This window comes from Lynx canadensis, chromosome D3 (assembly GCF_007474595.2).
Source record: "Lynx canadensis isolate LIC74 chromosome D3, mLynCan4.pri.v2, whole genome shotgun sequence".
Classification (NCBI taxonomy): Eukaryota; Metazoa; Chordata; class Mammalia; order Carnivora; family Felidae; genus Lynx; species Lynx canadensis.
This window is the reverse complement of record NC_044314.2, coordinates 86,946,642-86,959,234: the sequence shown is the minus strand read 5'-3', so window position 1 is coordinate 86,959,234 and position 12,593 is coordinate 86,946,642. Positions and strand designations below refer to the sequence as shown.

Sequence of the window (12,593 nt, the reverse complement as noted above, 5' to 3'; positions counted from 1 at the left end):
TATACCTAGGAGTGGAATTGCTGAGTCATATGCCAACTCTATGGTTAATTTTTTGAGGAATCGCTAAATTGTTTCTCACAGCCGCTGAACCATTTCCATGCCCTTCAGGAGCATCTAAGGGCTGGTCTATTATGTTTTTAACATCCAAAAATGGGAGTATGCTACACAATTCAGGTGCATTTTTGTGTGTGTTTTGTTTTTGTTTTACACTTAACAATCTATCTTGGGCATCTTTCTGGGTCAGTACTTATAATTCAGTCTCATTCCGTATGGATAGCAGAGATGCTTAGAACAGGGCCTGGCCCAGGGGATTGTTATACAAATGAATGCTACTTTTTTTTTTTTTTTTAAATAAGTACACAGTGCTATATTGAGTGAAGTCACTATAATTTATCCCATTCCATATTAAATTTTTTTTTCAAAGTTTATTTATTTTTGGGACAGAGAGAGACAGAGCATGAACGGGGGAGGGGCAGAGAGAGAGGGAGACACAGAATCTGAAACAGGCTCCAGGCTCTGAGCCATCAGCCCAGAGCCTGATGCGGGGCTCAAACTCACGGACCGCGAGATCGTGACCTGAGCCGAAGTCGGACGCTTAACCGACTGCGCCACCCAGGCGTCCCTATCCCATTCCATATTGATAAAGATTTAAGTTGCTTTCAACTTTTTTTTACTTTTTGTTATGGAAAATATATACAAGCAGGGGGAATAGATAACGAATGTCCATGCCTCCTCAATCCAGCTACAACAATAGAAAAACTCATAACCCTCCTTTTATATTTCTGCACCTCTCCTGCACATCCTAAATATCGTATCAGTTCATGCATATTATTTCTAAAAGATAAGGAAATATTTCTTTAAACACAACTGAAATACCATTATCATACTGACAACAATTAGCAATCATTCTTGAATTAGCCAATCAGTGTTCAGATTTCCCCAAATGTCTCATACTTTTTGACCCTTGGAATTGAGCCAGAGTCCAAAAACTTGGTTAATATATCTCTTAAACCTCTTTGAATCTATAGTTTCTCCCTCTCTCTCTCTTTTAAATTTTTAAATGTTTATTTATTTTTGAGAGACAGAGAGAGTAACACAGAGCACAGGCAGAGGAAGGGCAGAGAGAGAGGGAGACACAGAATCCGAAGCAGGCTCCAGGCTCTGAGCTGTCAGCACAGAGCCTGACGCGGGGCTTGAACCCACAAACCACGAGATCATGACCTGAGACGAAGTTGGATGCTTAACCGACTCAGCCACGCAGGCGCCCCTCTCCTTCTCTCTTTAATTTCTCCTACACTTTGTATGTTGGAAAAAAACTCATTGCTCACAATTTTAAGATTCATTTTGAAACGGCAAGGAAGTTCCTGTTAGACCTTGTGTCAGGTCAGGGTAAACCCCTCACCAACCCCATTACACTGCCCCTCTGCCTAACTGTTGGGCCCCCAGTTTTCCCCTGGGCTGCAGGGCTACGGAGCACAACAAACAAAACATATGGTAAATCACTCGGTCCTTAAATTCCGTCAGTAATTTCTTCTCCCTTCCAGAGAGGGCATTTTGAAATAGTTGGGTAGAGACAGGAATTCAAGGACGCACACATTTACACTGGAAAGGTCAATGGGTTGTGGTGGGTTGGGCAGTGGGTTGTAGCTGGGGTTGAATGGTTTCCACCCCCACGAAAGATATGTCTGCATCCTCACCCCTGAAAACTGTGAACATGACTTTATTTGGAAAAGGAGTTTTGCAGATGTAATTAAGCAAATGACCCTGAGATGAGATCATCCTGGATTATCTGGGCCCTAAATCCAATGACAAGTGTCCTTATAAGAGGCACCCAGATGGCCAAAAGGCACATGAAAAGATGCTCAACGTCACTCCTTATCAGGGAAATACAAATCAAAAGCACACTGAGATATCACCTCACGCCAGTCAGAGTGGCTAAACTGAACAGATCAGGAGGCTATAGATGCTGGCGAGGATGTGGAGAAAGAGGAACCCTCTTGCACTGTTGGTGGGAATGCAAACTGGTGCGGCCGCTCTGGAAAACAGTGTGGAGGTTCCTCAAAAAATTAAAAATAGACCTACCCTATGACCCAGCAGTAGCACTGCTAGGAATTTACCCAAGGGATACAGGAGTGCTGATGCATAGGGGCACTCGTACCCCAGTGTTTATAGCAGCACTTTCAACAATAGCCAGATTATGGAAAGAGCCTAAATGTCCATCAACTGACGAATGGATAAAGAAACTGTGGTTTATATACACAATGGAGTACTACGTGGCAATGAGAAAGAATGAAATCTGGCCCTTTGTAGCAACGTGGACAGAACTGGAGAGTGTGATGCTAAGTGAAGTAAGTCATACAGAAAAAGACAGATACCATGTGTTTTCACTCTTATGTGGATCCTGAGAAACTTAACAGAAGACCGTGGGGGAGGGGAAGGGAAAAAAGGGTTAGAGAGGGAGGAGGCAAACCATAAGAGACACTTAAAAACTGAGAATAAACGGCTGATGCGGGGTGGGAGGGAGGGGAAAGTGGGTGATGGGCATTGAGGAGGACACCTATTGGGACGAACACTGGGTGTTGTATGGAAACCTTTGACACTAAATTTTATATTAAAAAAAAAAGGCACACAGAGAAGACCACATGACCCTGGAGCCAGAGAGTGGAGCCATGGGGCCACGGGCCAAGGAGGGCAGACAGACAGCCACCGTCATCTGGAAGAGGCAAGGAGCCAGCTACCCCCTAGAGCCTTTGGTAGGAGCACAGCCTGCTGACACCTTCTAGTCTCCAGAACTGCAGGGGAATACATTTCTGTTGTTTGAAGCCTCCCAGCTTAGGATAATTTGTTGCAGCCGTCCCAGGAAGCTAATACAGCCACATACTCTGGGCTTGTGGGGGAAGCGGGGCCCTGGATTTCTACCTGTGAAATAATAAGAAATATATATGGCTTCTCTGCCCCTCATTCCTGACACAAAGCTCCTCAATCTCTTGGGATTTCCTGAGTGGTAGGAGCATCTGACACTGAGCTCCTATGTCGCTTGGCATTTCCTGGAGTGTCTTTTGCTCTAATGAGGTGATTCTTGGGGAGCGCCCGAGCTCCTCGTTGAAGGCCGGTCACCAAAAAGATCCAGCCACGATTGAAAGCTCGGAATTGTCAACCCTACCCGCCCTGATTCCTCTAGAGAGGGGAGAGAGATTGGAAATGGAGTTAATAATCTATCCTGTCTATATGATAAAAATCCCAGTTGAATGGGATTTGGGGGCTTCTGGGCTGGCGAGCTTCCGTGAACCAGGAGGGTGACACGGCCCAACTCCATGAGGACAGAACTTCCTGCACTTGGGACCCTTCCAGACCTCACCCGATATACCTCTTCACCTGGCTGCTCATCTATATCGTTTACCACGTGCTTTCTTACATAATAAACTGGTAAACACACATACGTGTGTTTCCTGAGCTCCAGTGGCTGTTTTAGTATATGACAGAATCCGGACAGAGGGCTCATGGCAACCTCAAGTTGTCACCAAGTCAGACAAAAATTGTGGGGAACCTGGGAACCTGCAACTGGTGATCGGCATCTCCCTGGGGGGCAGTGAGCCTCTAACCAGTGGGGTCTGCGCTTGAGTTGAATCGCAGGACACCCGGCTGGTGACACAGAACCTTGCGTGATGTGGAAACAAAATGGCACACGTCTGGCAGAGTGAAGGTGGCCGGAGTGTGGGAGTAAGGGAGGAACGCACGGCGGGGCGTATGTCTTTCGAATACACTACCACGCAGTTTCCTCCTGACACTTGCTAGGCAGCCCCACAGGAATGTTCATAAAGTGAAATGTCATCTTGGAAAACACTGGAGGAGGGGGGCACGCAGGGCCCAAGAGCTCCAAATCAGTCTGGCAGGTGTATTCTCAAGTTTTTTAACCCGTGTTTCCTGTTCGGTGGTGTCTCCTCACAGCCAGGAGGGGAATAAGCCGCAGAGAGGCACCTGGGGGCGGGGTGGAGGGGGGTGGCTAGGTCGGTTAAGCATCCGACTCTCGATTTTGGCTCAGGTCACGATATCACGGTTTGTGAGTTCGAGCCCCGTGTCGGACTCTGTGCTGACAGCGTGGAGCCTGCTTGGGATTCTCTCTCTTCCTCTCTCTCTCTCTCTCTCTCTGCCTCTCCCCTGCTGTCTCTCTCTCTCAAATAAAAATAAACTTAAAAAAAAAAAAAAGAAGTAAACTCCAGAAGTCTGGGATCATGTGTTCGTTAGTTCATTTATTCAGGACTGACTTACCGAGTGTCCCTGTGGGGTCAGGCATGGGGTTATGTTCTGGGCTTGCAAAGCTGAATCAGATCCAGTGTTTGTCCTCCTCGGGACAGAGGCTGCGGGAGACACACGAGTAAACCATTACAAGAATGTGTGGTAAGTGTATTCGTGCCAGAAGCGGCACGAGGAAGGCAGCCTAATCCAGACTGGAGAGCGAGATTCACAGAAGGCCTGGCACTTGTAGGAAGTGTGATCGCCGCAAACCGCATGTGGCTTTTCAACGGCAAATTAATTAAATAATATCGAAAACTCAGGTTCTACTAGCCCCATTTCAATTCCTTCATAGTTATGTGAACCTCACGGAGCATGTCCATCGTTGTGGTATCTTCTGTTGGAAGATGCTAGTCTAGGCTGAGGCTGACAAAGGAGGAGTTATCCAAGACTAAGAGGGAAGGAAGTATGTCCCCAGCAGTTCCTAGAAGACAGCCTTTGGGGGGTGCCTGGGGGGCTCAGTCAGTTAAGCATCTGACTCTTGCTTTCAGCTCAGGTAGTGATCTCAGGGTCCTGAGATCAGGCTCTGCGCTGGATGTGGAAACTGCTTGGGATTCTCTGTCTCTCTTTGTCCCTCCCCTCTCCCTCAAAATAAATAAACATTTGAAAAAAAAAGACAGCTTTTGGATACTAGACAGAGTAAAGCTTCTATGGGAGGTGTCCAGGTCAGTTCCTACGGTGCCTTAGTCCGCCATCCTTGAACTCCCTGCTAAGGACAACAGGAAGCTGCTGGAACATTCTCCAGATGAGTCGCGTCAACAGATTTGAGTTTTGGAAATGGATTGAAGGAGGAACAAGACAGGAGGAGATGAGATGGTTGTGTTCCTCCAGAACCTTGGATTAGTCAAGTGATAGCAATAGGGTTGGAGAGACATTTGGTGCATGTGTGTGACCGATTGGGGATTGTGGTGAGTGGAGAAGAGGGAACCAAGCTGATGGCTTGTGGCTAAATGGATGGTGCAGACTGTTCCCTTGTCTGAGGGTGGAATCTGAGGAAGAGGATAAGAAACTTTTTTTGTCAGCGTCAGTACTTAAGGAAGGGGCTTCAGTTATCTGGAGGCCCTCGTTCCTCAATAATGCCTGCTCTGTGGCTTACCACAGAACACACTAGAAAGGACATGTGGTTGGAGTCTGCAGGATACCTGGGGGCAAAAAACAGGAAGCTCTGTGACTCCAGAGCAGACAAGAGAAGGGGGTGGGCAACAAAAGCCTGTGGCTTCCCTTTTCTCTCTTTCAACTATTCCCCCCATCCCTCGCCATGCGCTCACTCCAAGTGGCTCCCCGCCCCTACTGAGTCCAAACGCCCACGGAAGACAGCCCCGCTCAGCGTGGCCTGTTTTATCCTCATGGTTCTGTGACGTAGACTCCAGGTTCCAAGCCCCTCAAACGCCTCTCCAGCCTTACGTCTTCCACACTCTTCGTTTGGTCTGGAATGTCCTGTTCCTTCCGTTTCTGTCCCCGAGAATTTTAACAGCTCTCCTTCACTCCCTCATTCTCAAAACTCCGACGGACCAGTTGTATTTTTTTTCAACACACATATTAAAGTCGTAGCTACAAAGTCAAAATACAAATGAATATGACTCTGTGCCATCCACAATAATCTCACATATCATCTGTGCCTGTGTCCACTACAACTTGAAAAAATAGGCTTATTCAATGTGCTTTGTTAAATTGTCATTTATGGACTCGTCTCATTTCCCCTACTAAACATTCAGCTCCAGACAGGGAATAATACCTTTCTTATCTGGGGGAAGCATCTAGTAAAAACACCTCAGAGGTTCATTGAATAAGCATTCTGACATCAATAAAGCCTCTGCTTTGCACCAGGCACTGTGATTAGTAGCTAGGAGCGAAAATACGGTCAGCATAAAATTTGGTTTAAACTTTTAAGGCTCTTTTTAAAATTTATTTAAATTTATTTTTTATTTTTTTTATTTTTTTCTTTGCCCTGTTTGTTTCTTCTCAAAGCAATTAATTTGTTATGTGTTTCCTTTAAGACTCTTTTTTTTAAGAGCAGTTTTACATTCACAGCAAAATTGAGGGGAAGGTACAGAGACTTCCCATATACCCCAAGCCCCACATAGGCCCAGCCTCCCTTGTTATCAACAGCAGACTTTCAGAGAAATGGAAACCTATATCTTCCTAATCCTCTCTCCTTCCAGTGAATCTGCAGTCAAAGAGAAAGAGAAGGTGATTTGGCAAGACAAACAATGTGAAAAAGAAAGGTAGGTGTTTGTCATTTGAGAAAAGGGAAGCACTCGTGTTTACAAGAACCTTGACAGCATCTGCTTACACAGATGAGGACCATTTTCCATTTGTTGAAAATTCCAGCCCGACCACATTAAGGTATTCACCAAGAACATGATTTTGTCTCCAAGGACCTCTTGGATGAGTGGGGCAGCTAAATAGGCATGTTTGATGGACACTTATTTATTAGAAGTTATGAGACAAGTGAGGTATGAGGAGAAAAAGTAGCAGAAGGACATTGGACAGGTAGTCAGAGAACCATCCGTGAAGGGCCTTGTATACCAATCTGAGGAATGTGACCTTTAGCCCAGAGCAGAGGTGCAAACTTAGAATCCCACAGATACCAGGCATGTGAATGAGTGAAGCTGCCCAGGTAATAGGGAGTGGTAAGGACTGGGGCAAAGTGGGAAAGTCTTACTCTGTCCTCAGGGGAGCAGCTACTTTTGGCTCCAGCTGATTGTGACGATGTGGGACTATTGGCCCAGAGCAGCCGGGTCTTCCAGTTTTCCGAGGACGTTCTGGAAATCCAGGTTTTTTATAGGACAGTCCTAGCTTTTTAAAAAAAATTAAAAAAAAATTTTTTTTTTAATTTTTAAAAATGTTTTTATTTTACTTTTGAGAGAGAGAGAGAGAGAGAGAGAGAGCAGGGGAGGGGCAGAGAGATAGAGGGAGACACAAAATCCTAAAAAGGCTCCAGGCTCTGAGCTATCAGCACAGAGCCCAGTACAGGGCTCGCACTCCCAAACTGCGAGATGGTGACCTGAGCCAAGTCAGAGGCTTAACCGACTGAGCCACCCAGGTGCCCCAGTCCTAGCTCTTTAAAACATATGGCCCGTCGGAGCTGAGCATTAAGCCTGCTTAAGATTCTCTCTCTCTCTCTCTCTCTCTCTCTCTCTCTCTCCCCTCTGTCCCTCTCCCCTGCTTGCTCTCATCGCTTTCACATTAAAAAAAAAAAATCTAAAAAAAACAAAGAAACAAACATGTGGCCCGAATCCAACTGGCTTTAGAACCAGATACAGCTCACGAGTCATACAGCGATCACCTTGGCAGCTTGAAGTGAGCAAATGAAGGTTAAGTTAAAAAAAAAAAAAAAAAAAAAAAAGGATGTGATCACATCTGTGCTTTAGAAAAATCACACTGTGGTACAGGGGGGGGATTACAGGAATAGATTAGAGGAAAGGAAACCACTCAGGAAAGTCTCTCAATATTCCCCCCCAGGTGGGAGGTGACAGCGATCATGGTGGGGTTGGGGGGGGATGTCGTGGGACTGACCCAGATCCAGGATTCAGTGGGAAGAGCTTCGCTTTAATCAGCATCTGGAAGAAGGCGGATATGCCTCCTTTCAATGCGTTTCCCTCCCCGGCACCCCTTTCCTAAGCTGGGAGCTGAAAGGCACAGGGACAGGTGGATCATCTAGAAAACCAAAGGGTAGGAAATTTTAGCAAAGACTCCAGTCTTGGGTGCAGTCTAATTTTACCCGTGATTATTTTAGAGATAGGCTCTCTGACCAACTGCCCGGCCCTCACTCCCCCCACCAACGGGCGCAGCCGACAGTTAAAATTAAAAGCATATCTATCATGGTTTTCGGCCAGCGGGGAAACTCCGAGCCAAATCCTCTTTTGCAAGCGGCTGAGGGAGGAACTGACTCCCCGAGAGGCTGCTGCGTGGGGACAGGCACATGAGAGGTGGCTTCACGTCCATTGCGCGGTCCTGCTCATTGTGCAACAGGTCACTTGGGTCCAGGGAAGGATGCAAAGGGCAGGAGGTAGGAACGGAGGGAAGGAAAGATGCACGCTTCACGGAGCTTTTCTAATGACAGCCGGCGAGTGCTGGTTTTAGAGCTTTTTTCCTCCCCTGACGCTTCTGACTTCTGCATGCCTTATTTCGGGTGTGGGCACAGGAAATGGCTCTGCGGAGCTGCGGAGCAAGGCCTCCCCCTCTGGCACCGCCTGGGAGCGCCCCATGGGATGGGGGGCGGACGGGGCGGTCAGGCAAAGGTTAGGGGAGGAAAGCAAAGGCAGAGGCCCAGAACGGCTCCAGGAAATGTTTGTATTTCTCCACCGGGAGGGAGGACAAACAAGCTTCTCTCGTGCCTTCTGGGCGGCCCTGCACGCTCTCCAGCACAGGAGTCTGAAGAGCAGAGTGAGGCTGCAGAGAAAAATCACCGCGGGGCCGGGGCCGGGCCCGGCGCCGCAGCATGAATCCTTCTGGACCTTCCCACCGCTTCCCAGAAGTGACCGCCTGCGCCTCAAGCCTCGCGGTGCCACCCGCTTCTCCCGGCCTGGGACAGCCGGAGACGAACGGACCTCCCCGAGCCTCTCCTTTCCCGGCTGACGTTCCTGGCCTCCTGGCGGCGGCCGCATCCGCCCGCATCCCGGGGTGAAGAAGGTAGAAAACCAGCAGCCCGGTGAGTGGTAGCGTTCCGATCGGCACCTGTCTTTGTGGGGACTCCCGGGGCCGCCCAGCACGCAGAACCCCCGTCCTCCGTCCACCATGGACAACGGGTCGTGCTGCCTCATCGAGGGGGACCCCATCTCTCAGGTGATGCCCCCGCTGCTGATCGTGGCCTTCGTGCTTGGCGCCCTGGGCAACGGCGTCGCCCTGTGCGGTTCTGCTTCTGCATGAAGACCTGGAAGCCGAGCACCATTTACCTTTCAACCTGGCCGTGGCCGACTTCCTTCTCATGATCTGCCTGCCCTTCCGGACGGACTACTACTGGAGACAGAGGCAGTGGGCCTTTGAGGACATTCCCTGTCGGGTGGCCCTCTTCATGCTGGCCATGAACAGGGCCGGGAGCATCGTCTTCCTCACGGTGGTGGCGGTGGACAGGTACTTCAAGGTGGTCCACCCCCACCACCTGGTGAACGCCATCTCCAACCGGGCTGCCGCCGGCATCGCGTCCGCCCTTTGGACCGTGGTCATCCTGGGGACCCTCTACCTTTTGATGGAGAACCATCTGTGTGTGCACGAAGACACCATATCTTGCGAGAGCTTCATCATGGAGTCGGCCAACGGCTGGCACGACATCATGTTCCAGCTGGAGTTCTTCCTGCCCCTCGGTGTCATCCTGTTTTGCTCCTGCAAGATTATTTGGAGCCTGAAGCAGAGGCAGCAGCTGGCCAGGCAGACTCGGATGAAGAAGGCCATCCGGTTCATCACGGTGGTGGCGGTTGTGTTCGTCACGTGCTATCTGCCCAGCGTGTCGGCCAGGCTGTATTTCCTCTGGACGGTGCCCTCGAGTGCCTGTGACCCCTCCGTCCACGTAGCCCTGCACGTGACCCTCAGCTTCACCTACATGAACAGCATGCTGGACCCGCTGGTATATTATTTTTCGAGTCCCTCGTTCCCCAAATTCTACACCAAGCTCAAAATGCGCAGTTTGAGACCTAAGAATCCGGGACGCTCCAAGACCCAGAGGTCAGAAGAGATGCCAGTTTCCAGCCTGTGTCGCAAGAGTTGTGCCAGTGTGGCAAACAGCTTCCAGAGCCAGTCCGACGTGCAGTGGGATCTCCAAATGTGTTGAATGGCAGTGAAACAGACAGACAGACAACGCCGAGGAGGACAGACAGACTGGCGACTTAGGATGGTTCATGCTAAGGGGTGAGCATCTATTGAAAAGGCCACCCTTTCTTAACTGGATCCTCACTCTGTTGGAAACGAAATTCAGGTTACTATGCCTTTTTGGAAGGTTGTGGTTGACAAGTGAGTCACTTGCCTTTCTATGCCCCGATTGCAATGACGGGACAATATGTGCGTGGAGAAGGGCACGTGTGTGTTAAAAAGGAGGGACGTTAATTAAGAAGAGCTCGGCCCCTGTGTAGTTTTAATCGGCTGGGTGAACAGGCACCGATGTTTGAAGGAGTCACGTTCCCTGTCTGGGGGAGGTCGTGAACTTCATGACTTGGCAGTATTTGCTATCCTCTCCTAAGTCATCGTTTTAGAAACTAGAAACCTGAGTGAGTCAATACCTTTATTTCGGGCTGAGTGACATCTTTATGGGGACGTCCGGATCCTGGCGATTTTCATCTCCACAGGGTGCCTGGGTATGTTTCTGATTTCTCAGTAGCCCAAGAAGAAGGACAGCAAAACAGTCTGCTCCGACCTTCTTGAAGCTCCACATGTTTTCCGCAAGTCGTTGCATTTCAAAGAAGATGCTGAGGGATAGGTTTGCCTCCCCTGATCTTTCCAGTGGGAGCTGAGTGCGTGAAAAAACTCGGTTGGCCTTTGGGATGGGCTGCGTGCAATGTGATCGCTTTTGACTGCTTGTTATGTGACTGTGAGTTGAAATCATTTATTCATTCCTTCTGCAAGTACTTACTGAATTCATATTTTGTGCGAGGCACTGTGCTACTATCCCTTTTACCTGGAGGGTCATTAGTCGATTCCTGTGTGACAGCAAAGTATTTTGGTGGGGTTGGGGTGGGGAGCAAACAGAGAGGTTAATACCCTCACCCTCTCACTGAATATAGTTTCTAGACCTGTTCTGTGCAAACATCAATGTATTCCTCCTATTGCGGGATTCTGAACAAACACTGAAGGGTGGAAAGGGTGATGTCCCTTATGTACATGAATTTCCCACATATGTACCTGGAGCCCTCAAAACTAGATGGTTCTATGGAATGACTGACTGTCCTTGCTCTGGATTAGGGGGAAAGATCCAAAGCCAACCTTAACTCAGTTCTCAAGCCACAAAGTGGTGAAAGTCATTCTTGCCTCTTTTATTTACACTTTCTCAAATGTTCAGGGTGCTCTCTGCACTAGATGACCTTTCCAGCTTTTCGTTCTCTGGCCTCGAACACTCCTATCGGCCGTCTTTATTATTTCCTTCTGCAGAGACACTACACAGCTCAGTGCCGAAAAGTAAGGGCTCTGGAAAGTCAGATGAACCTTAAATTGGAATCCTAGCTCAACCACTCACTAGATTTTGTTTCGCTGTTATATCCCCAGTGCTCAGGAGAGTGTCTGCACATAGTAGGTGCTTAATAAATATTTGAATGAATAAGTGCCTGTGATGCATTAAACAGTGTCTGGCAGGGAGTACTCAATATTGTGACTTACGACATTAACACATTTTACGCACCAAGATATTGAGGCGCAAAAGCAATTTCCCACGGGGTTCAGAACCCTAAGTGCTGTATTGTCACTACCTGAATTCCCGCCCCCGCCCTCCCCAGCTGCCTGGCAGTAGGGTGGGTGGGTGGGGGGAGTGAAAACAGGATCTTACCATCTTCAGAGAACCTTACATCCTCCTGAAAGAAAACTGGGAAAGCCCACACTTCTGCTTTCAATTCTATCCCTACTTAGAATTATTTCCTGGACCGCCCCTTGTTGCTTCATCTCCATAAAAACGGTTCCAAAAGAAAGTCCGCATCCTGGGTGTGAGCCTATATTAGTTAAAAGACTCGTAAGACTTTACCCTCCCAGGAAAAAAAGCCTAAAAAATCCAGAAGTTCACGGTAGGCAGAGGTTCTCACTAAAAAAACAGCAATAAGAAACAAAAAGAAAGGAAAATGAAAAAACCCAAACACAGTCTAGACTCGGATTTTACTGCCCTTTTTAAATTCACAGAATGTGATGAAAAAAGAATCTTATCAGGTGTCTTCAGAAATTGTGAGGAAGAGGAGTATAGCTTTGTTTTGAGTAAAACAAGGACCCTTTTGAGCTCATCCATGAAGCTGGGGCCCCTAAATTTTATAGATGCATTTATAAACATATACAAGGTTGACATGGAGTAGAACAGACAGATGGGCTCACGCATGGACCTAACTACACTCACCTTCAGTGATGATACGGTAGGAGCGGGAAGGAGTTAATATTTTGTCCCTTGTAAAGATTCACTCATTCATTCACCCTCACTCACTCATTCATTCCCTTTCAAGGAACATTTTTTAGGCACTGGCTCGGGCGAGGCACAGTAGACACACGAATGGAAACATAGCCCCTGCCCCTGTAGGTTCTATTGTAGAATCCAGGGGAAAGACCAAACAACCATTGGGGTGTAACCGTGTGAAAGTGGGTAGCACAAGGCCCTGCGGCAGAGCCCAGGGGCCTTC

The 12,593-nt window shown here is 48.3% G+C and overlaps 1 protein-coding gene across 1 annotated transcript; it reads left to right on the top strand.

The window, feature by feature from the left end:
- Nucleotides 1-8,194: 8,194 nt before the first annotated feature.
- Nucleotides 8,195-12,051, top strand: HCAR1 (hydroxycarboxylic acid receptor 1). The gene is given in 3 exon segments (XM_030292266.1): nucleotides 8,195-9,145; nucleotides 9,148-9,189; nucleotides 9,192-12,051. Coding segments are annotated over 3 exon segments (1,026 nt in total). The 5' UTR covers nucleotides 8,195-9,033; the 3' UTR covers nucleotides 10,064-12,051.
- Nucleotides 12,052-12,593: the final 542 nt, after the last annotated feature.